This window comes from Rattus norvegicus, chromosome 15 (assembly GCF_036323735.1).
Source record: "Rattus norvegicus strain BN/NHsdMcwi chromosome 15, GRCr8, whole genome shotgun sequence".
Lineage (NCBI taxonomy): Eukaryota > Metazoa > Chordata > Mammalia > Rodentia > Muridae > Rattus > Rattus norvegicus.
The window spans coordinates 59878208-59905887 of NC_086033.1; the positions used below are offsets into that span (position 1 = coordinate 59878208).

At 40.8% G+C, this 27680-nt stretch overlaps 1 protein-coding gene across 3 annotated transcripts; it reads right to left on the reverse strand.

The window, feature by feature from the left end:
- Window positions 1-457: 457 nt before the first annotated feature.
- Fam216b (family with sequence similarity 216, member B) lies at window positions 458-27680 on the reverse strand. 3 transcript variants are annotated; one of them, XM_063274156.1, is made up of 6 exons: window positions 27475-27680; window positions 25068-25960; window positions 13267-13579; window positions 11097-11268; window positions 9291-9411; window positions 463-773 (listed from the first exon to the last, which is right to left on the reverse strand). In XM_063274156.1, exons 4-6 carry the CDS (start codon window positions 11193-11195, stop codon window positions 622-624), a joined length of 372 nt encoding a protein of 123 aa, XP_063130226.1. In that variant the 5' UTR covers window positions 11196-11268; window positions 13267-13579; window positions 25068-25960; window positions 27475-27680; the 3' UTR covers window positions 463-621. The 3 variants fall into 3 exon arrangements, with proteins under 3 accessions (NP_001407078.1, XP_063130226.1, XP_063130224.1); XM_063274154.1 differs by having other exon boundaries at window positions 11097-11212; window positions 27475-27678; NM_001420149.1 differs by lacking the exons at window positions 25068-25960; window positions 27475-27680 and having other exon boundaries at window positions 458-773; window positions 11097-11212; window positions 13267-13348.

The window sequence follows — 27680 nt, forward strand, 5'->3', positions numbered from 1 at the left end:
TACAGCGGTACAGAATCATCCTCGCAGTAAGAGGCTGATAAGCACAAATTTCAAAACCGCACAAAGTCAGGCTAGAACCAGAAACTGCAGAACCAAGGTAAATATTGCTTGGTTGCGATGGGGATAGGACGAGGCACATGCCACTTATCACTAACACTGTAACTCCAGAAATCCTCTATAATCTGTCTTGACTGTGTGGGTTCGTGTATTTTCAGATGTGCAATGGGCAGTGGTCACCCAGACTTAGAGGTGCTGCCCTTGTCCCCTTCTGCTGTTCTACAGATGTCTCTGGGAGCCTGAGACTCATAAGAAGCTTTTACTCTGAAAGCTTTGAAAGTGCATTTATTTTTCAGATTATTTACACTAAAGCTTGCTTATTCTCTGCTCAATAGCTTTCAGATCTTCCAACTTGCTCTTATTGGCAGCATTTATGTGGAGGAGGCAATATTTGTAGATGTAGAGTTTTCATTAGTATTCTTTTATTCATTGTCACTCAACAAATGCATACCACGGAACCACAAAAATTCCAAGGATATGGAGCTGAACTGCCCACTTCAGAGACTACACATTGTCTAGGGTCTTGATATGCAGCATGATGTTCTGGAGGTTCTGGATCCAACTCTAAGCCCTGGTTTTGCTGGTTGACACATTCTTTGCACGGCTGAAGACTTTGGGGAGAATAGTCCTTTGAGGAGCGACCATAGCTGAGGCTTGCATGGTTGAATGTCTAAGTACAGCAGCACAAGACAAGGCTTCCTGTTGAGTGATATAACCTAGGAGGGGGTTGGGGGTGGAGAGGGATTTCAATGTCAACATTTATTTTTGAAAGATTTATGGCGTGGATCCCGGCCCGCAGCAGCTCTCTGCTCCCAAACCCCGTGGGAGAGAGACCTCACCGCCTGGTCAGGTGGGCACTGCTGAGGCTGCAGAGCAGAAGAGACCACCAACACTGCCCACCCCTGCCCACGTCCCTGGCCCAAGAGGAAACTGTATAAGGCCTCTGGGTTCCCGTAGAGGAGGGCCCAAGAGCAGCAGGACCGCTGCGTGTGAGACACCGCCAGAACATGAAGGGATCTACTGGATAAACAGTTCTCTGCACCCAAATTTCGTGGGAGGGAGAGCTAAACCTTCAGAGAGGCAGACACGCCTGGGAAACCGGAAGAGACTGCACTCTGCACACATCTCTGACGCCAGAGGAAAACACCAAACGCCATCTGGAACCCTGGTGCACGGAAGCTCCTGGAAAGGGCGGCACAGATCTTCCTGGTTGCTGCCGCCGTGGAGAGCTTGTAGGCAGCACCCCACGAGCAAACTTGAGCCTGGGGACCACAGGTAAGACCAACTTTTCTGCTGCAAGTGACCTGCCTGGTGAACTCCAGACACAGGCCCACAGGAACAGCTGAAGACCTGTAGAGAGGAAAAACTACACGCCCAAAAGCAGAACACTCTGCCCCCATAACTAGCTGAAGGAAAACAGGAAGACAGGTCTACAGCACTCCTGACACACAGGCTTATAGGACAGTGTAGCCACTGTCAGAAATAGCAGAACAAAGTAACACTAGAGATAATCTGATGGCAAGAGCCAAGCGCAGGAACCCAAGCAACAGAAACCAAGACTACATGGCATCATCGGAGCCCAATTCTCCCACCAAACCAAACACTGAATATCCAAACACACCAGAAAAGCAAGACCTAGATTTAAAATCATATTTGATCATGATGCTGGAGGACTTCAAGAAAGACATGAAGAACTCCCTTAGAGAAACACAGGAAAACATTAATAAACAAGTAGAAGCCTACAGGGAGGAATCACAAAAATCCCTGAAAGAATTACAGGAAAACATAAATAAATAAGTAGAAGCCCATAGAGAGGAGTCACAAAAATCCCTGAAAGAATTCCAGGAAAACACAATCAAACAGTTGAAGGAATTAAAAATGGAAATAGAAGCAATCAAGAAAGAACACATGGAAACAACCCTGGATATAGAAAACCAAAAGAAGAGACAAGGAGCTGTAGATACGAGCTTCACCAACAGAATACAAGAGATGGAAGAGAGAATCTCAGGAGCAGAAGATTCCATAGAAATCATTGACTCAACTGTCAAAGATAATGTAAAGCAGAAAAAGCTACTGATCCAAAACATACAGGAAATCCAGGACTCAATGAGAAGATCAAACCTAAGGATAATAGGTATAGAAGAGAGTGAAGACTCCCAGCTCAAAGGACCAGTAAATATCTTCAACAAAATCATAGAAGAAAACTTCCCTAACCTAAAAAAAGAGATACCCATAGGCATACAAGAAGCCTACAGAACTCCAAATGGATTGGACCAGAAAAGAAACACCTCCCGTCACATAATAGTCAAAACACCAAACGCACAAAATAAAGAAAGAATATTAAAAGCAGTAAGGGAAAAAGGTCAAGTAACATATAAGGGCAGACCTATCAGAATCACACCAGACTTTTCGCCAGAAACTATGAAAGCCAGAAGATCCTGGACAGATGTCATACAGACCCTAAGAGAACACAAATGCCAGCCCAGGTTACTGTATCCTGCAAAACTCTCAATTAACATAGATGGAGAAACCAAGATATTCCATGACAAAACCAAATTTGCACAATATCTTTCTACAAATCCAGCACTACAAAGGATAATAAATGGTAAAGCCCAACATAAGGAGGCAAGCTATACCCTAAAAGAAGCAAGAAACTAATCATCTTGGCAACAAAACAAAGAGAAGAAAAGCACACAAACATAACCTAATATCCAAATATGAATATAACAGGAAGCAATAATCGCTATTCTGTAATATCTCTCAACATCAATGGCCTCAACTCCCCAATAAAAAGACATAGATTAACAAACTGGATACGCAACGAGGACCGTGCATTCTGCTGCCTACAGGAAACACACCTCAGAGACAAAGACAGACACTACCTCAGAGTGAAAGGCTGGAAAACAACTTTCCAAGCAAATGGTTGGAAGAAGCAAGCTGGAGTAGCCATTCTAATATCAAATAAAATCAATTTTCAACTAAAAGTCATCAAAAAAGATAAGGAAGGACACTTCATATTCATCAAAGGAAAAATCCACCAAGATGAACTCTCAATCCTAAATATCTATGCTCCAAGTACAAGGGCACCTACATACATAAAAGAAACCTTACTAAAGCTCAAAACACACGTTGCACCTCACACAATAATAGTAGGAGATTTGAACACCCCACTCTCATCAATGGACAGATCATGGAAACAGAAATTAAACAGAGATGTAGACAGACTAAGAGAAGTCATGAGCCAAATGGACTTAACAGATATTTATAGAACATTCTATCCTAAAACAAAAGGATATACCTTCTTCTCAGCTCCTCATGGTACTTTCTCCAAAATTGACCATATAATTGGTCAAAAAGGGGCCTCAACAGGTACAGAAAGATAGAAATAATCCCATGCGTGCTATCGGACCACCACGGCCTAAAACTGGTCTTCAATAACAATAAGGGAAGAATGCCCACATATACGTGGAAATTGAACAATGCTCTACTCAATGATAACCGGTCAAGGAAGAAAGAAAGAAAGAAATTAAAGACTTTTTAGAATTTAATGAAAATGAAGGTACAACATGCCCAAACTTATGGGACACAATGAAAGCTGTGCTAAGAGGAAAACTCATAGTGCTGAGTGCCTGCAGAAAGAAACAGGAAAGAGCATATGTCAGCAGCTTGACAGCACACCTAAAAGCTCTAGAACAAAAAGAAGCAAATACACCCAGGAGGAGTAGAAGGCAGGAAATAATCAAACTCAGAGCTGAAATCAACCAAGTAGAAACAAAAAGGACCATAGAAAGAATCAACAGAACCAAAAGTTGGTTCTTTGAGAAAATCAACAAGATAGATAAACCCTTAGCCAGACTAACGAGAGGACACAGAGAGTGTGTCCAAATTAACAAAATCAGAAATGAAAAGGGAGACATAACTACAGATTCAGAGGAAATTAAAAAAATCATCGGATCTTACTATAAAAGCCTATATTCTACAAAACTTGAAAATCTGGAGGAAATGGACAATTTCCTAGACAGATACCAGGTACCGAAGTTAAATCAGGAACAGATAAACCAGTTAAACAACCCCATAACTCCTAAGGAAATAGAAGCAGTCATTAAAGGTCTCACAACCAAAAAGAGCCCAGGTCCAGACGGGTTTAGTGCAGAATTCTATCAGACCTTCATAGAAGACCTCATACCAATATTATCCAAACTATTCCACAAAATTGAAACAGATGGATCACTACCGAATTCCTTCTATGAAGCCACAATTACTCTTATACCTAAACCACACAAAGACCCAGCAAAGAAAGAGAACTTCAGACCAATTTCCCTTATGAATATCGACACAAAAATACTCAATAAAATTCTGGCAAACCGAATCCAAGAGCACATCAAAACAATCATCCACCATGATCAAGTAGGCTTCATCCCAGGCATGAAGGGATGGTTTAATATACGGAAAACCATCAACATGATCCATTATATAAACAAACTGAAAGAACAAAACCACATGATCATTTCATTAGATGCTGAGAAAGCATTGGACAAAATTCAACACCCCTTCATGATAAAAGTCCTGGAAAGAATAGGAATTCAAGGTCCATACCTAAACATAGTAAAAGCCATATACAGCAAACCAGTTGCTAACATTAAACTAAATGGAGAAAAACTTGAAGCAATCCCACTAAAATCAGGGACTAGACAAGGCTGTCCACTCTCTCCCTACTTATTCAATATACTTCTTGAAGTTCTAGCCAGAGCAATCAGACAACAAAAGGAGGTCAAGGGGATACAGATTGGAAAAGAAGAAGTCAAAATATCACTATTTGCAGATGATATGATAGTATATTTAAGTGATCCCAAAAGTTCCACCAGAGAACTACTAAAGCTGATAAACAACTTCAGCAAAGTGGCTGGGTATAAAATTAACTCAAATAAATCAGTAGCCTTCCTCTACACAAAAGAGAAACAAGCCGAGAAAGAAATTAGGGAAACGACACCCTTCATAATAGACCCAAATAATATAAAGTACCTCGGTGTGACTTTAACCAAGCAAATAAAAGATCTGTACAATAAGAACTTCAAGACTCTGAAGAAAGAAGTTGAAGAAGACCTCAGAAGATGGAAAGATCTCCCATGCTCATAGATTGGCAGGATTAATATAGTAAAAATGGCCATTTTACCAAAAGCGATCTTCAGATTCAATGCAATTCCCATCAAAATACCAATCCAATTCTTCAAAGAGTTAGACAGAACAACTTGCAAATTCATCTGGAATAACAAAAAACCCAGGATAGCTAAAACTATCCTCAACAATAAAAGGACTTCAGGGGGAATCGCTATCCCTGAACTCAAGCAGTATTACAGAGCAATAGTGATAAAAACTGCATGGTATTGGTACAGAGACAGACAGATAGACCAATGGAATAGAATTGAAAACCCAGAAATGAACCCACACACCTATGGCCACTTGATTTTTGACAAAGGAGCCAAAACCATCAAATGGAAAAAAGATAGCATTTTCAGCAAACGGTGCTGGTTCAACTGGAGGTCAACATGTAGAAGAATGCAGATCGATCCATGCTTATCACCCTGTACAAAGCTTAAGTCCAAGTGGATCAAGGACCTCCACATCAAACCAGATACACTCAAACTAATAGAAGAAAAACTAGGGCAGCATCTCAAACACATTGGCACTGGAAAAAATTTCCTGAACAAAACACCAATGGCTTATGCTCTAAGATCAAGAATCGACAAATGGGATCTCATAAAACTGCAAAGCTTCTGTAAGGCAAAGGACACTGTGGTTAGGACAAAACGGCAACCAACAGATTGGGAAAAGATCTTTACCAATCCTACAACAGATAGAGGCCTTATATCCAAAATATACAAAGAACTCAAGAAGTTAGACCGCAGGGAGACAAATAACCCTATTAAAAATGGGGTTCAGAGCTAAACAAAGAATTCACAGCTGAGGAATGCCGAATGGCTGAGAAACACCTAAAGAAATGTTCAACATCTTTAGTCATAAGGGAAATGCAAATCAAAACAACCCTGAGATTTCACCTCACACCAGTGAGAATGGCTAAGATCAAAAACTCAGGTGACAACAAATGCTGGCGAGGATGTGGAGAAAGAGGAACACTCCTCCATTGTTGGTGGGATTGCAGACTGGTACAACCATTCTGGAAATCAGTCTGGAGGTTCCTCAGAAAATTGGACATTGAACTGCCTGAGGATCCAGCTATACCTCTCTTGGGTATATACCCAATGATGCCCCAACATATAAAAAAGACATGTGCTCCACTATGTTCATAGCAGCCTTATTTATAATAGCCAGAAGCTGGAAAGAACCCAGATGCCCTTCAACGGAGGAATGGATACAGAAAATGTGGTGCATCTATACAATGGAATATTACTCAACTATCAAAACCAATGACTTTATGAAATTCGTAGGCAAATGGTTGGAACTGGAAAATATCATCCTGAGTGAGGTAACCCAATCACAGAAAAACACACATGGTATGCACTCATTGATAAGTGGCTATTAGCCCAAATGCTTGAATTACCCTAGATGCCTAGAACAAATGCAACTCAAGACGGATGATCAAAATGTGAATGCTTCACTCCTTCTTTAAAAGGGGAACAAGAATACCCTTGGCAGGGAATAGAGAGGCAAAGATTAAAACAGAGACTGAAGGAACACCCATTCAGAGCCTGCCCCACATGTGGCCCATACATATACAGCCATCCAATTAGACAAGATGGATGAAGCAAAGAAGTGCAGGCCGACAGGAGCCGGATGTAGATCGCTCCTGAGAGACACAGCCAGAATACAGCAAACACAGAGGCAAATGCAGCAGCAAACCACTGAACTGAGAATAGGACCCCCGTTGAAGGAATCAGAGAAAGAACTGGAAGAGCTTGAAGGGGCTCGAGACCCCATATGTACAACAATGCCAAGCAACCAGAGCTTCCAGGGACTAAGCCACTACCTAAAGACTATACATGGACTGACCCTGGACTCTGACCTCATAGGTAGCAATGTATATCCTAGTAAGAGCACCAGTGGAAGGGGAAGCCCTGGGTCCTGCTAAGACTGAACCCCCAGTGAACTAGACTGGTGGGGGGAGGGCGGCAATGGGGGGAGGGTTGGGAGGGGAACACCGATAAGAAAGGGGAGGGGGGAGGGGGATGTTTGCCCGGAAACTGGGAAAGGGAATAACACTCGAAATGTATATAAGAAATACTCAAGTTAATAAAAAAAAAAAGAAAGATTTATTTAGTTCTGTTTTATGTGTATGAGAGTTGTGCCCAAATATGTAGATGTCCACCACATGTGTGTCCACAGTTCCTAGAGGCCAGAAGAGAGTGACAGAACTCCTAGAGCTGCCCTTCCACGTGGTTATGAGCCAACTGAGAGCTAGGACATGGACTCAGATCCTTTGCAAGGGCAGCAAGTACTCTTAATCGTAGAGTCATTTCTTCAGTCCAACAATTTTTACAGAAAAAAATATTCAGAGGTACACAAAAGGTCTACATCTGCGATTATCATAATTATACTATCTTTGAGGACAGGAAGTATTTATTTCTTGGTTTGCCTTAGCTTTCCTTCAATGAACATGGTGGTTAATCCTTGCTGTCAATCTGAATGACCTTGGCTAAAGATCACTGTGGCACACTTTGTGGGTATGTGTGTGCAGGGATTTCTAGAGATTAGCGGAGGATGACTCATCCTGAATGTGCTTGGTACCATGCCATGGGCTGCAGAGCTAGAAGAAAAGAAAAGGGAAACAGGAGAAAGCCAGCCGAGTAACCATACTCCTTGTTCTCTTCCTCCTGGCTGCCAGGATGTGAAAAGCTGTCCTCTATCACCCTTCTTGGCCACAGGAGACTGACACCTCTGAATATCATGAGCCAAAATAAGTCCTTCCTAACCAAAACTATTTCTGGCAGATTTTCTGTCAAATGAATGAGAAGAGGTAACTAACGAACATTACGATAGTCGTCAACTTGCTTGTCGAAGATGTTTGGAAAGAAATTTGAACTTTGAGTAGACCTCCCATGCAACTTATCTTAGTTAGCAAAACTTTTTTAACGCAGAGAAAGATGATATCTGATTAAAATGATATATATGATTTCTTTCAGAGTTTCTCAAAGTACAGTCTTCACAGTACCTACTAGATTGTCTGAATCCATGTGTTTAAAGAAATACCCACTGTAATTTAGAACTCTACTGTCTTCAAAGACCTTCTGAATTAGAAACCCAGAGATCAAGGCCTGGGAAACTGCATTTTAATAAGATCGTAGTTAGCCTTTATGAACACTAGTAAATGTATCCTCACTTAAGCTTATTGGCTTCTTCGGTATGTGACTCTGAAAACAGAGCCACGAGATGGTGCTTCCATCCCCCTTCAGATAATCTTCAATAATCACCAAACCCTAGGTTCTTGCTTACTATGTGTAAGCAAGGTCAAGTTATTTAACTCGTCTAGGTTTCAGTTTTCTATCTGAGTTGGGAGAATTGTGTGGTAGAAGGGGCAACCAATTAGAGACGTTCCTGCAAGATGGTGTAGCAGCAATGAGGCCTTCCATAGAGTTGGTGCTCGTGATCTGTTTATGTCTTTTGAAGCCATAGTATCATCTGTGCTTTGTAAACTATGAGTGGATTTAGTAGAAAAGGAGAAAGAGCAAAGTATGAGCAGATAGAAGTTATGATCCTTAGAGAAGACACCTCTTGCCTGAAGCCCTCGTTAATTACATGATTTGCGTATGATTCTGGTTCCATAACTATAAAGTGGAAAGGGAGGGAGATATTGTACATAATATTCTTGGCTGGATGTATGGACTACGCTGAATGCTCAATGTAGTTATTATTGTTGGGAGTAAACTATCTTTGATTTTACACAAGCAGTAAGGAGGAGAGCCATGTTTGAGCTTATGTTGGCTTTCCAAGTCCAGTGATATTGATCTACTAGATCAAGTTCATATAAATCTCAGAGAGTTGTTAACATTTTATAAGAATCAATACTCTAATTTCTTTAAACCCTCTTAATTCACCTATAAAACTTCACTGTCTGTTGTCAGGGATAATCATTTTTAAACTTGGTTGGCCAACCATGTTGATAAAATAGGTCGGCAGAGGCCATTCTTCTAGAATTATTTATCTGGAGATGTGACTTCTGACTGTAATAGTAAGTCACCTCCTGATGTGCCTGGCTCTAGTAAGGTAGTTAAACTCACCCAGATGCTGTTGGTATCCAAGGCTGTGAATGTAGCGGGTCTGCAGGGCCTTCCACTGGGGCCTGGAGTCATAAATCCTCATGATGCTGTACAAGTAACGCTGTTGGCCTTGATTTAGGTCCTGTCAAAACCAAGAGGTGACTTTGATAAATCCAGACGCCATTAAAAGTGTGATACACTCAAAACGAGTGTCCACAGGAGTAGGATGCTTCTTCTATGGTGACACTTATTTTTAAAGCATATGGGATGTGAATACTCAGGAATATTCCCTTCACCATTTATGTAAACAATAGTCTTCTTGTGTAATGCTGCTGAAAACAGCAAAAGAAATGGTGCTAGGTTACGTAGGTTATGATTTTAGGCTGAGAGAGATGTAAAGCCTGCTAGGATCTGAAGATTTTATTAGTTCTAAATTGAGAAAAATAGGTTGCGGGAGTGTATATAGAACCTGAAGTATGAGAGGCTTCCAGACAGCTGAGATGCTCAGTGGAAAGTTTCATACAGAATAGAGATAGATGCTCAAATGGGCAATGAGGTCAACCTTGGCAATGAATGAGTGTTATGGAAACAGAGGAACCAGGAGTGGTGGCACTTAGGAGGCAGAGGTCAAAGGGACACTTTGAGTTCAAGGCCAGCTTGGTCTACACCATGAGATACTCCTCCAAAGAGAGTTCTGGGAATGGGGAGGTAGAAAGATCAGAAGTTCAAAGTCATCCTCAACTACATTATAAGACAAAGGCTGGCCCGGGCTACACAAAACTCTGCCTCAAAAATAAATGAGGAGAAACTATGGTAACAGCATCAGCTTCCTAGAACTATCAAGTTAAAATAACTTCTTCTTGGATATGAAATACAAAAGCAACAGAAATTTCAAAGCCAACTGAAAACCGTGTGGAAAAACTATACTTAAACTATTCCATATAAATGTAGGTTATGGTGACATTTACCCTTACTGGTTAGACATTTTCTAGGAGACTAAATTCAGAAGTCCACAAGGCAAATTGGTTTTGTTTTGTTTGTTGTTATTTCTTTTCCTTTTCTTTCTTTTTCTTCTACCTTTTTTCTTTTTTTGTCTAGAGTCCTTAAATTTTATATTAGAAGTAAACACAGTAAAAGTGGCAAGGCCAAGAGCCTCACAATACAAGAAATCAATTCACTCTAAGTTTCTGTATTAAAGTATATTTGAGGAGGAGAATGGCTTTCATTTGTGAGTAACTAATTAAACCTTTCACATGATTGCAGAGACAAGATAATATGAAAATTGCTAGCCTACCTCAGGAACAAAGCTCTCTAGTACCATGAGAATACCCTTACATCAGATAAAATTTTTGACAGTCACAGTTTTTATTTTATCAAGAAAAACTATGCCTACTTCCTTACCTGTGTTAAACTTTAAACATCCTGAGAAGTAAGTGACAGGTTCCATTTCTCATGTTCCTATACTGTCCCCTATCTTTCTCAAAAGAGATGCAAGACAAATGAGCTTTTTTACAGAGAATTTTTATGTGAATGGCTATAATTAGCTCAGTGGGAAAGAAGCTGACAGATCAAACAGGAAGCCGCACTGTTGATGTGGCCAATTAGTGAGTCCCCATGGTGGCGGGTCAGCCATGTAAGGAGAAGACAGTTTCTCAGACTCTGACCATGAGGGTGAGCAGGTTAGGCTCTGCCAGCCCTCATTCGTTGACTCCTTCAGCAGTCATGTATGCAGATCAAACATCTAGCTCTCACACAGGCAGTGCACAAAGTCCCCAACCCTCTGAAGAAAGAAGGGAAGCCCTTCCCTCTATGAACAAGATGCCGCACCTTCAGTAACGAAATGTCAGCAGCCGCTGCGGGGACTTGAATGCGGGGTATTCGTGGAACACTTTGATTCTTGTACTGCTTTTTCAAGTTTCTCCACATTTTTCTTTAGCTTGTACCTCCAAGGGATAACAAAAACAGTTTTCGTCTTGTTTAACCAGCTTTAAAGATGGACCTAAGTAAGCAGATATGTATTTTTTCCAAAGAATATTATTTTTTATTTTCAAGAAAGTAATCCCTGCTGTCTCCTATTTCCCTAACTTTTCCTATCCTTCCTCCCTGTGGAAAAATTAATTACCCAGCACCCTTGCCTTCCTGCTTCACGGTGTCCAGCATGGGTAGCTTGTAGAGACATCCAAGTCTACAGAAGTTCCTTCTTTATAGTTTTAATTAGTGCTGTTATATGACTCTAAAAGAAATGCCTATGTCTTTAGGAGTTTGAAAATTTTCAAATTGGAGAAGAAAATAAGACTCTCCATGACTGGACAGATTGTTCAGTGGTTAACAGCACTGGCTGCTCTTGCAGAGTGGTCCTGAGTTCAAGTCCCAGATGGTGGCCCACAATCATCTGTAATGGGATCTAATGCCCTTTCCTGTCACACATGCAAATAGAGCACTCTTATACATAAATGAATAACTCTTAAGAGATTATCCATCCTTAAATTTTGTTGACATTTGATGATTAACTGGTATTTTATTTGATTTTAGAAAAAGTAATTACAATACAGCTATCTCATGAACCTTCCTAGTACATTAAATATTTCCTGAAATCCAAGTGCTAGCAGACACAAGTGTATCCATTTCTTGCACATTTAGGTCTTTGGTTTTAACACAGCATGTTACAAAATAAACTGTTGGGCTCAGTCATGTTTCTCTCCCTGCCTGAGGAAGGTATGAATAATAGCTTCCCTCTAGTGATGCTATCTCCTTTATCGGTGCCTTCACGTTTAGAATCTAAGGTTTGTCCAGCGAGGAAAGCCTAACACAGTGAAAGGAGTGTATTGGTAAGGTTTGCAGAGCCAAATGGAATCCAATCATTTCCCTCTCTGCACACTCCTCTGCCTGTACCAGCAAAACAAACTACAAATGAGAGAAAAAAAGAACAGAACCAACAAACCCTCTAGATACAGCAGACTATTATCAATGCCTAGGTCACAGGATAACTAGAGAAGAGAACCTGGAATAGTGGCCACATGGCTTTAGAACCAACAGACCTGGTTCCTTCCCTTGTTAGCTTCCCTCCTGTCATCTTCATGATGGTAGTCATAATACCCGATTCATTGTTTGTTTCATTCACTGAGATCATGAGTATAGAGCTCTCGATTTGTGCCTGTTTCTTCTCATTCTATGCTCCCCTAGCAAATCCTCATGCACACACACACACACACACACACACACACACACACAAACACACACTCTTAAAATTACTTGAATAATTGGGCATAGTGGCACATGCTTTAATCCCAGCACTTGGGAGGCTGAGACAGGTAGATCTTTATAAGTTCAAGGCTAGCCTGGACTACATAAAGAATTCCAGGATTACATAAAGAGACCCTGTCTCAAAATCAAGCAAACAAGCAAACAAATCAACAACAACAAAAAAAACCTCAATACATTTGAGGGTTCTGATTGGCTCAGATATGAAGCCTAACCCTGGGGATCTTCTGCAACTGAAATGAATTGTAGAAACATCTGTCAGCATCTCTTTATGTTCTGTTTCCACAATATAAGCTCATAAATGAAGCTATGAATATTTTATTTAATACTGCTTTTCTTTAGTGAGTACCCAGGGATCCGTACCAATCAAGACATACTCTCTGCACATTCTCTCAGATTGAAACATATACTCTTTCCTTCACTCAAATCATTTCCATATCCCTCCTCCCATTTTTCAGGTCTGTGGAGCAAAGAACAACTATTCTTCAAAGCTGGGATTCCTTCTGTCTTCAAAGAGTGCGAGAGAAAATGACTGATGATGTTTCCCGTGGCATGCGAGCACGCAGCTCACGGATGCTTTCTCTTGGGCTGTTACAGAAGAAATCCATCTTACCCATCCAAGTGGTCTATGCAGAATAAAGTCTGATTAAAATGCCCGGAGAGTGCATGACGAAAATGACCTGCAAGTTAACCGAGATCTAAAACCAAGAGACAGATTTACTTAAACACAACTTACCTTGCAATGTGGTTCCTCGTTTTAAAAGCAAACATGCATATCCAAGGCAGTGTTCTCGCAGTGTTCCCTGGTCACACAGTAGTGGCAGAAACTTGTTATGTTGATAAACTAATATCCAAGCAACAGCAGGAGATGGGACAAAGAGCTGGGGAAACTTGGCTGCGTGCCTTTCTGTGTCTGGGTGACATTCAAGAGCACAGTTGATGGGGTTTTTGTTGTTGTTCCAAGTTTCATGTCTAATGAAGGGTCAATTCTAAGCCTATCATATCTGCATTATATGAAGACATTGCAGAAAAGTTCTTGTAGATAGATGCTAAGGATTAAAGGTAAAAAAAAATCTATTAGTCCAAAAGGCCACTCCATGTGTGTTCCCCAAATTTGAAATCAGAAACATTCATCCCCTTGCTCAAAATAGCGAAGTAATGGTTCCTACATACATAAAGGCAGGAATTTAACTGTGGTAACATACAGAATTATTTCATAGTTTAATGCAATGCCCCCTTCATACTTCTTGGGGAGAGTACGCATTACCTATACCCATGTTGGTTAGAAGCTACATATGTGGCAAAAAATATTGTCCATGCTGACCTGCCTTACTGTGATGAAATTATTATTTCTCAAGATTGCCCCAAGATGAAAGATTAGAAACAGGGATATTGAAATGATTTAAGTGAAGGAAAGAGTATATGTTTCAATCCGAGAGTACATACAAACAGTATGTCTTGATTGGTGTGGATGAGAATTTGATATGGAAAGGATTAGAAAGCTCACTTAGCAGGAGACTCAGACTATGAAAGCTGGTGGCTCTATGTTTTTGGCCAGAAATAGGTAATTCCATGGAGGTTGATAGCCCCAAGCCAGAAGTCAGTAAGGTTCTGGAATTGTTTCCTCTTTACCATGAAGTTCTCAGGCTCAGTGGACACCATTTCACACTCCTTTATGCTGTGGCATGAGTAATACTGATCAAGATTGGGAAGCACTGGTGTTGGTCCTTTAGCAACAGACCCCGGTGCCCCATCGGCCTCCCCCACACCTCAATATCTTCAGAAGAGACCCCTTGACTCTATCATGATTAATCCAAAGACATACAGGTGAGGGAATCCCCTGAGTGGGAGCCTGACTGGTCCACAGGCTGCAAAGCTAGCCATGCCCAGAAGCAGCTCCAGGTACACACGGAAATAATTAAACCTCTGTGTAGCTGATTCTTGGCCACACTAGGCACAGTATCAGTTCAACAGAATAAAGCTCTTCGTTAGTTTTGCCATTCGCTTTTCTGTTGGTGGCTTAACAGTTGCTTATAATTGGTTTTAAGTGTGTTTCTATATCCAATTTTTGTCTAGTGTTATTGCTTTTATGACAACTTATTACATTCCTGGTGAATGGTGCTGGATATTAGGCCCTCTAGTAATGACTTCCCACTAAGAGACTCAAAACAAATAAACAAAAAACCCAGAAAAGATATACCCCAACAGATGCATAAACTATCACACAGAAAGGACCAAAACCAATGAAAACTCAAGAAAATTTTATTCTTCTAAAAATTCATAATCAGAAATGGCAAAGACACTGGAATGGTTGAAACCCTGGATAAACAGACTCAGAATTTATAAATGCTATCAGTGACTGCAAAGTGGATGCAAACAATCAGATGAAGCAAGAAAATCAGTTCAGGAGCCAGAGAGGAGAAGAGAAATAAGGACGGGAACTCGCACCGTGGATTGGAAACTTGACCCCAAGAGTAAGAAACTCAGTAAGCAAAAGGTGAATAGAGAACTTGAAAATGCATCTCACCCACATTGGAATAGCTAAGATTAAGAAAACAAATAACAGATGCTTTTGAGAATTTAAGGGGGGAGCTTCATGCATTGTTGTTGGAATCTACCAGTGGTGCAACCTCGGTGAAAAGCAGCCTGTTGGCTTCTAAACATCTGGAGAGAGATGTACTGTGCAAGCCAGCCCCTGGGTAAGAATCCGCACCCTACTTGCTACTACTGTAGTATCCATGTTCATCACTGCTCTACTCAAAATAGCAGAGATTCAAAAACATCCTCGATGTCCATCGAATGATGAATGGGAATGAAAATGTAGAGCCAATATCAGTTATGTCCATGCTGCTGAGATAGAACACTGACATAAACACCTTAAGGGAGGAAGAGTTCCAGAAGGATAAAACCCATCACATGGCCACAGGCCAGGAAGGCATGGCCACAGGAGCAAATGCCTGGCTAATCCTATTTCTCACACAGGAGTCAGAGAGAGAACATGAAGAAGAGCAAGACTATAAACTCAAAATGCCAGTGATACACTCCCTCCAGCAAGGTTCCACTCCCTGAAAGTTCCTTAATCTTTGCAAAGAGTGCCACCAGCTGGGGATCAAGTGTTCAAATAATGAGACTATGGGGGAACATTTCTCATTCACACCACAGTATCTATACACGATCAAATTGTATTCAGTTTTAAAGAAGATGAAATCAGAAAGTTACAGGCAAATTCAGAAACTTGCAGGACAGAAGTGAAAAGACATTAGACTGAATGAGGTAACCCAAACGCAGAAAGAAAAGCCCTGCATCTTCTAACTCCTGTGTAAATCCTAGCATTGAATCTTTAGATTTGAGTACCTTTGGAAGCTAGGAATAGCCTTATCAAGCTGTGAACCTATAGGCTACAATAGTGACTCACAGCAAGAGAGTGACATGGGTACAGTAACAGTATAAATGCTATGGGAGTAGCCAACTACTTTCTAATTGGGTTTAAGGACACTGTACAGGAGGAAATCTATGTCTGGTACTGTAGTCCAGCCAAGGACTCATGGTTAGGGAGCTCATAAATCCCAGAAATGAGTCTGTTACTATTATATTTTTTTATTGGATATTTTTATTTAAATTTCAAATGTTATTCCCTTTCCTGGTTTCCTGTTCATAAGCCCCCTCTCTCCTCCCCATCCCCTTTTTCTATAAGGGTGTTTCCCCTCCCCAACCACCTCCTCTTCCTGCCTCTCCAATCTGACATTCCTCTTGTTGGCTACTCCACTTCACAGGACCTAGGGGTTTTCCTCCCATTGGTGCCCAACAAGGTAATCCTCTGCTACGTATGTAGCTGTCCATGTGTAGTCTTTGAGTAGTGGTTTAGTCCCTGGGAGCTCTGGTTGGTATTTTTGTTCTTATGGGCTTGCAAGCCTCTTCAGCTCTTTCGGTCCTTTCTATAATTCCTCCAACAGGGGTTCCATACTCAGTTCAATGGTTTGTTGCTAACATTCGCCTCTGTATTTGACATGTTCTGGCTGAGCCTCTCAGGAGACAGCTATATCAAGCTCCTGTCAGCATACACTTCTTGGCTTTAATCAATATCGTCTAGTTTTGGTGGCTGTATATGGGATGGATTCCCGGGTGGGGCAGTCTCTGGATGGCCTTTTCTTCAGTCTCTGCTCCACACTTGTCTCCATATTTCCTCCTGTGAGTAATTTTGTTCCAATTTCTAAGAAGGACTGAAGCATTCACAGTTTGATTTTCCTTCTTCTTGAGCTTCATGTGGTCTGTGGATTGTATCTTGGGTAATTTGAGCTTTTGGGCTAATATCCACTTATCAGAAGTGTATATCATGTCTGGGGTTTTTTTGTTTTGTTTTTTTCTTTTTTTTCTTTGTGTGATTGGGTTACCTCACTCAGGTTGATATTTTCTAGTTTCATGCATTTGCCTATGAATTTCATGAAGTCATTGTTTTTGATAGCTGAGTAGTACTCCATTGTATAGATGTACCACATTTCCTGTATCCATTCCTCTGTTGAAGGGCATCTGGGTTCTTTCCAGCTTTTGGTTATTATAAATAAGGCTGCTATGAACATAGTGGAGCATGTGTCTTTGTTGTATGTTGGAGCATATTTTGGGTATATGTCCAGGAGTGGTATAGCTGGGCCCTCAGGTAGGGCAATGTCCAATTCTCTGAGGAACCTCCAGACTGATTACCTGAGTGGTTGTACCAGCTTGCAATCCCACCAACAATGGAGGAGTGTTCCTCTTTCTTCACATCCTTGCCAGCATTTGCTGTTGCCTGAGTTTTTTATCTTAGCCATTTTGACTGGTGTGAGGTGAAATCTCAGGGTTGTTTTGATTTGCATTTCCCTGATAACTAAGGACGTTGAACATTTCTTTAGGTGTTTCTCAGCCATTTGTTATTCCTCAGCTGAGAATTCTTTGTTTGGCTCTGTACCCCATTTTTAATAGGGTTATTTGACTCTCTGGAGTCTAACTTTTTGAGTTCTTTGTATATGTTGGATATTAGCCCTCGATCAGATGTAGGATTAGTAAAGATCTTGTCCCAATCTGTTGGTTGCCATTTTGTCCTAATGACAGTGTCCTTTGCCTTACAGAAGCTTTGCAGTTTTATGAGGTCCCACTTGATTATTGATCTTAGAGCATAAGCCATTGGTGTTTTGCTCAGGAAATTTCCCCCAGTATTATTTTCTTAAATGGACACTATATCAAACCACCTTCTAAATTTGTATCTCTGTACACGGAGACTAGGGATGTTCTCAGAACTCATTAGAGAAGCTTCTCTGTGCAGTGGATGGTGGTTGATATGGAAACTTGTTGAGGTCCCGGACCCCAACAATGCAGGTCTCACAACTTATGGAAGTGCAGAGGATAAGTCTGGGGCATGCTTACACATATGTGGGATGCCCTTTAAGCCTTAGGGCCATCATGGAACAGGAGGCAGAAACACTGAAAGAGCCAGAAGTCAAAACCCAGAGAGGACAAGTGTGAAACAGTGTAAATCGGATAGGACAGGACAGGACAACATACTCATGACCTCACAGTGGCCATTTTCCTGCTTAAGATAAAACAAGGCAAAAAAAAAAGAAAAAGAAAAAAAAGGGGTTGGGGATTTAGCTCAGTGGTAGAGCGCTTGCCTAGCAAGTGCAAGGCCCTGGGTTCGGTCCCCAGCTCCGAAAAAAAAGAAAAAAAAAGGTAAAAACAAGGCAGCATTTCAGTGAGAAGGAAGAGGTGCTCATGAGCCCTCACATCTGACTGAGGCGCTCTTGACAGTGGATGATGTCTGGGGCAGGGAGAGTCTGTTTTTTTTGTTAAGGTATGGCCACTGTAAGTCCACTATGCCCCAGTAGATACCATCACATGAGGGAAAATATGAATGAAACAGAGACCTGTGGGTTATTAAAAATGGGGCATGAAGTTGGAAGAAGGCCAGGGGTTAGAGAATATATCTGACAGCAGTTAGAAGAAATTGGGTAAATGTGACCAAAATGCGTTGTATGTGTATATGAAATTCTCAGTTATTTAAAATGTTATATATTTTAAAAGATATGCTTGAAATGAAAACTTTAATGGCTCAAATACCGAAATCACAGTGGGGATAATCACAAGGGAAATGAAGAATGCCAGAAACAGGAAAAAGTCAAAGCACTGGATGTGTTTATTTTTGTCTTTTTTTTTTAAATTTTTTGGAAACATATAGAGTTTTATTTTTAATCACCACAACTTTTGGTATTTCAGGAATACAACCCAGAACCAAACCTAAGGATCCATAGGGTAGATAAAGTATCTCATGTAAAAGCTAAAAGCACAAGAAATAAAAAATAATAATTAGGCCCAACAGTGGATGAAAATGGACATTTGAGCAAAAAAAAAAAATCATTGATAACCCCAACTGTTCTTATCTAAAAAAAGAACCCCTGTAATACATTCCAGTCAAGATGTCAAAAGCTACAAGCAAATAAACGGAATTAAAACCTGTGAGGGGGAAATGCCAGCTCACCTCAAAAGGAAGAACTCAAGAGTGAATGGGATCAAAACCCAAACCTCCAAGCCAACATGGCTCCTAAGAAATTTGGACAAGCACCGAAAGGAAATAACTGCCGACCAGACTCGTGTCTCCAGTAAAGTTACTAAAGATTAAGATAGAAATAAATACATTCTACTACAGGACTGTGGCCCCTCATCTAGGGATGGGAACTCATGAAATTCTTCCACCCACACTGACATGTCAACGCTGTGGTGGGTTTAAAGTTTGATTCAGCATCTCAGAAGTGGGACTTCCCTGTCACATTTAGAACACACAATCTTACAGCAGTCTTCCTGGGCCTCCAGCTCTCGTCCTTTTGGATCCCTCTTCTTTGATGTCACCTGAGCATCAATGGTAGGGGTTGTGCTATAGATGTGTCAGCTGGTGCTGACCTGGTCAGCTTTTTTCTGCGTTTGGACCAGTTGTAGGTTTCTGTAGTAGTCTCCATGTGATGAAAAAGAAGCTTTTTTAAAAATGATGAATCATGAGAGCTACAAATATTTGTGATTATGAGGGTAAACAATTAATCCTACCAAGTATGAGATTTTTAAAATGTCTTTCTCATACATCAGTGTTTGACTGACTCCCATTTTCTCCTCTGTTCCCTGCAGCAGTATTTACATAGGCAAGGCACAGAACCAACATGCATAGAGATGAACACATGAATAGATTTTAAAATGTGCAACTATTCAATGAGTTATTTTTAGCCATAAAGAAGTCTAAAACTATTTCACTTTGCAGAAAAATAGGTGGTACTTGAAAATATAGTAAGCAAAACAAGACAGATTCAGAAATATAAGTGTCATGTTTTTTCATACATAGAATATATATGTGTGTACACATATATGATACAGGACTAGAAGACATGGGGAGGAAGAGAGGGCAGTGGGGAAAGAATAAAAAAAGAAAACACCCATGCTCTTTCTCACATATGAAGCTTGGCTAGATATATGTGAAACTTGGATAGATGATATAGATATAGATATAGATATAGATATAGATATAGATATAGATATAGATATAGATATAGATATAGATATAGATATAGATGATATAGATATAGATATAGATGTGTGTGTGATAAAAATAAAAAGAGGACCATTTGAGGGAGAAACAGCATTGGCAAGAAGGGTAAGGGTGACAAGAGAGGGAGAGGGAGGCAAATGAGTGAATTTTAACACAAATGTATGAAATGCCATAAACTTATTATATACACGTACTAAAAATTAATTAAAAGTTGTTGCCGATGAAGGGAAGGATTGAAAAAAAACTCCCTGAATACAATTTATCTGCAAAGAGAAAGAGCTTGAGAGAAAATGAAAGCAGATGCCAAAAGAAAACATGGATTGAAAATTCTTTGGCTGAAGGGAAGAAAAGGCTCAGGGAGATAAGAGTGTTGAATCACATGCCTTGAAGAAGAAAGCGCTCAACAGAAATAAAGGTCTGCAACTCTTGTCAATAAATTGAATACATTCCTTCTGGAAATCAGCATGGCACAGACAAGATCAGTAAATGCTGGGGGAGAACACGAAGCCTCACCCAGGATCTGAGGGCTTGCTTATTCTCTCCCGGAAGATAGAGAAATGTGTTCAGAGCTGAGATTGCCCGTTGAGTCTTTGGATGTTTTTACAGAACGTGACACCTCCCAGGACACACAGCCTCAGCTGATGTTATACACCCATGTTTATTCACTGCAGTGTCTACAGCATCTGCCCAGGCAGAGAAATACTAGCAGAGGCAGATGTTTGATAAGGGCGGTGCTTTTCTTAGGTAGTGAGTTTCAGGAGTATTAGTAGTGGCTGGGATTAAAACAAGGCAAGTTTGGGTCATCCTGGCTATTACATAGTCATTACTAAGCTAGTATACTCAACTATTTTGAATACAAAAGTGAGCATAGCTTTGCCCAGACTTCTCTAGTCACCCCCTATGCTTGCTTCAGTGTTCCTGCCCTAATTGTTAATATGACTGTTGCCACCACTGCTGTTGTCTCTGGTGCTGCTACTAACATAGATAAAGCAGAAGTCAGAGAGGGGCTGGGACAACTCGCTGTTTTCCCGCAAGCCTCTGTGTCATGTCTCCCTTGGAGGCTACCTTGCAAGGAATTCTGGGAAATACATTTGCAGTTTTCCTACTGCTGTGGACACAGTAGGTAAGGCTGAACCTGGAAGACATACATTAGCAGTAAGGTAAGAAGGCACTGTGGTCTGGAATCCAAGAGGTCAGACAAAAGGCTTAAAACCTTCAAAACATATTCAATGTTCGCCTATGTCATTAAGGATTGAAACTTTTTAAGAGAAGACGGGAGATGAGTAACCGGCAGATGGTTCCCAAGAATGAGCTTTAAACTTTTTAGACAGTATGTAAGAGTAATGACATGCTTTATAGCCTCAATCTAGGACAGAACAAAAAACAAAACAACCGATCAAACAAACCAACAGAGTTTCTAACAAAACTTTTCAAATAGAGAAAAACTAATCGCAAGCAGAATTTTTATAGAGATTACAATATTGACTACCATTTGAAAGGATCCCAAACTCCTACGTTTAAATAAAAAGGTTTTATTGGGCTGTTTCAGAGGTTAAAAGAAGACTTGATCCTACAAGTTCCCCTGCAGTGTCCCTGGAGCAGAATGTGGTAGCAGTCAGCAAATGTCTGCTAGACCTAGAAAGTCAAAGGACATTATGATGTAAATTTGAAGCGGTCAGCAGAAACTGTTCATGAGGAAGCTACACTGGCTATAGAGATCTTTGGCTTATGGGAAGCAGGGACAGCTTTACCCTGAGAGGCAGTTTATGCAGAGGAACAGTGTTGCCTCAGAATTGGCTGGGAGCTGTGTACAGTGAGTGTCTGCTGGGATCTCAAGATAGGATTAGGTTCGCTGGTCAGTTTCTGTAAACGTGATACAAACTAGGGTTACCTGGGAAGAGAAAACCTCAACTGGGGGAGCTATGTGGAGCAAGACCATAAGCAGCATTCCTCCATGGCCTCTGCTTCAATTCCTGCCTTGGCTTCCCTTCATGGAGACCTGTAACTTATAAATCATGTAAACTTTGTCGTCTGCAACTTGCTTTGGGACAATGCTTTATCACAACAATAAAAATCAAACTGCGACAGAAGGTTTTAACATACATTTAAGAATGTGAAATGTACTTGTCGTCACTTCCTCCTCTGTTCAGTTTTTGATTGGTTGCCTTGGTTTTGCTTCCTTTGGTTTAATTATGGAGACAGGGTCTCCTTTGTGGTAATTAATTTTTCTACTAATACCTCCTGCGTCAGAAACTGAATTTTTTGCTGGACCTTGTAACTAAATTAATAACAGACTTTGGGACCATCTAAAACTTTGTATTCAATTTGTTTCCCTACTTTGTAAACAGCTTCTTCAAATTTAACCTGTCTTTAAGAAAACAATGTAACAACCTTAGTATGCCTTAGACTCCCCACACGCACCCGCTTTTGTAAGCTAAATTGAATATATAGCTTTAATCTTAAAGTATCCATGTCCCTAACATGTGTGTGTGAGTGCTTATGTGTATGCCTGTGTGTGCATCTGTGTGCCTGTGTGTGTATGTATGTGCATGTGTGTGTGTGTCTGTGTGCCTGTGTGTTTATGTGCATGTGTGTGTATGTGTTTGTGTCTGTGTGCATGTGTCTGTTTGCATGTGTGTGTATATGTGTGTATGTGTGTGCATGTGTGTGTGTGTGTGTGTGTATTCCTTACTTAATCCACTACAAACAGCAGCAACATTGAAAGCATCGATTTAAATATTCACAATAAATGTTGGAAACAACTTGTGAATGTCAGTTAATAACATCTGTTTGCAGTTCTGAGTGCTGATCTGAGTCAGTATGAGACAGCAAAGCTAATTTTCCTCCTGTAAAACTCCATTTAAAAGTGTCTGTAGAAGGAGGTCCTGTCTTTTCCCACACTATGTTTTATGTGCTGTTCCATGAACATAAAGTCCTTTGTTGGACAGAGACAAGGACAGATAGAAGACATGGAAGAAAGTGCATAGGACGTGATTGCTTTAAATGATCCTGAGGAAGTTTCTTTTCCTGAATGCTACGTGTCCTACCCCCCTCAAATGATGGAACTCATGATGGTCCTGCCTCAGCCTCTGGAGTCTGGGATTATAAGTGGGTGTGTAGCCTGACCTGTTGCTTGCTACTATTTAGCCACATTCCTCTCCCCTTCCTCCATCCTCTGGTCCTTTGTAAGTAAATTTATTATTTCAGACTTTTTGTTTTATCAGATGTATACCTTCCCATGCTTAAAGCACTGGTAAGGCGACAGCTCACAGGATTAAGATATTGGTAATGCCCCTATAGCATTGCTTAGAATATGGGCAATCAAGGATTCCTGCGGGCTGGGAGGGCAAATGAGGCCTCATGGGAAATACTAATAAAGAAAGAAGAATTGAGATCCAAAATGAAGTTAAATTTAAATTTATAGAGCGACCAACTAGAACAAGACAGAGTGTGGTGGCATATCATAGACATAATTGCTATCTGGACCAACCCTGAGGATACTTCTTATTGGGAAATTATCAGCTTATATCTGTCTCCCCTTTTTTCCTTTCCAGGATGCCTTCAGCTGCAGACATCTCTGGGAAGATGGTGAGCAGGTATAGACATCCCCCTCCCTCAGTCATGCATGCACTCAGTACCACAGCAGAGCGTGGAAGGAGGCCCTACCCCATGGAGCTCCCCACCCCTGGGTGTCCTCTATGAGGTTGCTTTCTCAGAACTTTGTCCTTCACAGTGCATTATTTCTCTGTCGTTTCCTCCTCAGTCTTCCTCATAGAACTAGCTTTCCAAGACCCAAGACCAAAGCTCTTCTATATACTGATGCCACGGGCCCTCTAAGTCAGGAGATTAAATAGGCTTTGGTAACCTCTTTCTTGGCTGCAATAATGATTTTAGTAAGAGAAACAGTGATTGTCAGCCAAAAAAAGAAATAATGTGGTGAGATACACACTAAAAAGTTTGGGGAAAATGGAATGGATTCTAATGTTCAGGGACAAATGTTTTACCAAAGAGTACAATTGGAAAAAATGAGAAAGTTTAACTTTGTCATACTCAAAGTAAGAGGTGAACTATCAGACAAAACCAGAATGCATTTAGCCCTTAGCCTACCCTAAATTCAACACCAGGATACCTTTCTAAATACTAAGGAAAGACAAGTATAGTGGTGCGCTCCTATAATCCCAGAACTTGAAAGCTGTGGTAAACGAATCTAGAATCTGAGACCAGCTTGAGCTACATAGCAAGATTTTGTGCTCAAAATTAATTAATCATCTGATTACATTAAATAAAAATAGAAAGTATCTCTGTGTGTAAATGCATGTTCATATGTACAAACATGTGCATGTGCATGTAAGTGTGTGTGTGTGTGTGTGTGTGTGTGTGTGTGTGTGTGTAAAAGAGACACAGGGGAACAGAGACAGACAGAGATGAGAGGGAGGCAAAAGGACAGCATGGATGTTTTCCCATTAAGGTATCCATCTTGGTTTTGTTTGTTTTGTTTTATTCTGTTTGGTTTGGGTTTTAAGTATTCTGTCACTGGCCCAGACTTAGCCAAGCAGATTAGACTATCTGGTCATCAAGCCCCAGTGATCTTGTCCCTGACTCCCAAGCACTGGGATTACAAGGGCATACCACCACCATGCCTGGCTTTCATTTAATGTGGATTCTGAAATGTAACTGAATTTCTCATACTTTCATGGCAAGCACTTTGCCCATTTTCTGTTCATTCTTCATGTGTGGGCAGTGTGTCCATGTTGGTATGTATATATGTTTTGGGCGTGTATATACATATATGGGAGGGGTGTGTGCATGCAGAAGCCCAAGGCTGATGTCAACAATCATCCTCCAATTCTTTTCTACCTTATGCACATCCCAGTCAAAACCAGACCTCCCAGTGAAGGTTAGTCTTGCCAACTAGTTTGGTTCTTGGATCCTCTACCTATTTCCTAATACTGGTATCACAGGCTGGCCATCACACCTACCTGGTACTTCAGTGGGTTTCTAGGGTCCAAACTCCAGTCTGAAGCCTTACACGCCAAGCATTTTTACAACTGAACCAGCTCAGCAGCTCTCCCATGGCCTTATAGGATTTCCTTAAAGCATTTTTCACTGTGGACTAGTAGTGCTTCTCAGCAAACAAACTCAGTGTCACAGGTCTTCAACTTCAGTGTCAGGACTAAAATCCACAGTTACCTGAAGTCTGTAATTTCTCCCCTTGGTCTCTGAAGCTAAAATGGAATTACAGCAACACAAATTTTGCCATAATAGGAAATTATCCCTCCTGTCCAGTCATTGTCCACAGACAGGTTTCATGCATCTTGATTCTCTGTGTCCTTGGGATGCGTTCTGTCCACACCTGCAATGGAGCTTGGTTGAATAAAGGAAGGCATCAGTTCCATAATAGCTCTCAGCTATAATTTTGTAGAAAGATGCCTGCCCCAAACCCACCCAGGCATATACAAATCCACAGTGTTTCGTGGAGTGGAGACTGGAGCCATGGAAAAATCCTCCAAGCATATCCTGATTTTCAAAGAAGCAAATTGGATTAAAAGACTGTCTCATATATAACAATGGATTATCAGCACAACTTGGAAAAACCTTTAAAGGAAAATGTTCAGTCTAAATAATGTTACTTGTGTGGATATTTTTCAGAGCCGACCCCTTGGACTGAGGGGGAAACAACAGAGAAATAATGCACTGTGAAGGACAAAATTCTGAGAAGGAAACCTCAGAGAGGACACCCAGGACGGGAAGCACCGTGGGGTAGGGCCTCCTTCCACGCTCTGCTGTGGTACTGAGTGCATGCATGACTGAGGGAGGAGGATGTCTATATCTGTTCACCATCTTCACAGAGATGTCTGTAGCTGAATGCATCCTGGAAAAGAAAAATGAGGGGACAGATAATAGCTGATAATTGGATAACCAATTGCTGGGATCTTCCCTGGGGAACACTATTTCTCTAGCTCTTTGTCTAGGGTTTAGGTCTCCTGATTTCTTTGCCTTCCATATCAGCCTGTCTTTTGGTGTTATCCTTGCTTAGGTCATATTTAGGCTGCCATGTTGGTGAGACCTCTTGAGTGTAGCTTCTCTGACATATCTAGGAGGCACAACCTCGTAGCAAACTTCCTGTTCCTCTAGCTTTAAAAATGTTTCATCCTCCCTTCGGTAATTATCTCTGAACCTTGTTTAAATTTCACACCAAAGTTGTAACTAACAGATCAATGAGAATGGGTTTTGGTGACAACCTGGTCTTTTCCAGTTTTGCCAAGGACCCAAATGAAGACATCATAGACACATTTATTATACTTTTTATATGACAGCTATCTAGATGTGCTGGAAATATAGTAGGTGGCAGAATTAAGACAGAAAGAGACCTTGACCGGTTATATTAATGACTGTAGGTAATGGAGTAGAATTTAATGAATAAACGGATAACTATAAAAGGGCAACACAGTATTTCAGGATTTAGATACACAGGAAGGAAATTCATAGTGTGCTAGTGAGGCTGCTGCAGGAATTTTGGTGCATATAGATTTACCGGCAGAAGTGTAGTTTGTAAAAGAAGGGAGAGACCGGGATTACCGTGGTATGCTTTATCTGAAGTGTTGTGCTCACTCACAGAACATATTGCATTGCGCTATGGGGCTAAAATAGAAGTGCCAATCATAGAATGAGCAGTCATTTGTGGAAGAACTATCAATTTAGTGAAAAACCAACAGTCTAAGAGGTTCTACATGGGCAAAATGCTGAAAAATATTTAAAAGGTTTAATACATTTAAGAGCCCTAGACTTTCTCTCTCTCTCTCTCTCTCTCTCTCTCTCTCTCTCTATATATATATATATATATATATATATATGTGTGTGTGTGTGTGTGTGTGTGTGTGTGTGTGCGTGTGTGTGTGTGTGTGTGCGTGTGTGTCTGTGTGTGTGTAGGCTGCCATATAGTACTAAAATATTAATTTTAAGAGGCTATAGAGCTAAATTTGCTGAAGGAATGAACAAACACAGGAAGGAATATTCCCCATTTTAAGAAGTCTTAAGAAAAACAGGATCACTCAATATAAATAATATGCAGAATATTTAAGACCTGTATTAGTCTCAGATTTATAGAGATCATAATGTATAAATCATATGTATCAGGCATTATGTCCCTACTATTCCACAGGCCTCTTCAGGCATTGTTCATCCATCTCTCCATGCACTTCAGCATCCTAAATGTTGACACCCACTATGAATCTGGTCCCTTCATTCATAACTATGATTCAGTAGGCATCATTCTAGGCACTTTATGTGAACAGGCTCGCTGAAGCCTCCTGATGATACCATGAGGTATGTGATAGCAATATTTTCATTTGTCTGTAACAAAAAGGGAATTAAAACACACCACACCTTGTAGAATTAATGCTTTGCTCTCCTCAAAGTCATGTGTTGACTCCCAATTCTCAGCATAATGATAGATGTAGATCAAGTCAATGGCAGGGCTATTTGGGGATAAATGTCCTGAAAGAAAGCCTTGAAGGACCAATCTGCACCCCCAACAAATGAGGACTTAGTAAGAAGGGAGCTGCTCACGAGCAAAGGGAAAGGCCCTTACC

Bases quoted from the DNA above. Each gene is read 5' to 3' on its own strand.
- Fam216b (NM_001420149.1), bottom strand. From the start codon at position 11,195: ATGTGGAGAAACTTGAAAAAGCAGTACAAGAATCAAAGTGTTCCACGA. The intron at 9,412-11,096 runs GTGCGGCATCTT...TGGTTTTGACAG, and splicing joins CTGACATTTCGTTACTGAAG to GACCTAAATCAAGGCCAACA. The intron at 774-9,290 runs GTGAGTTTAACT...ACCCCCTCCTAG, and splicing joins TGGATACCAACAGCATCTGG to GTTATATCACTCAACAGGAA.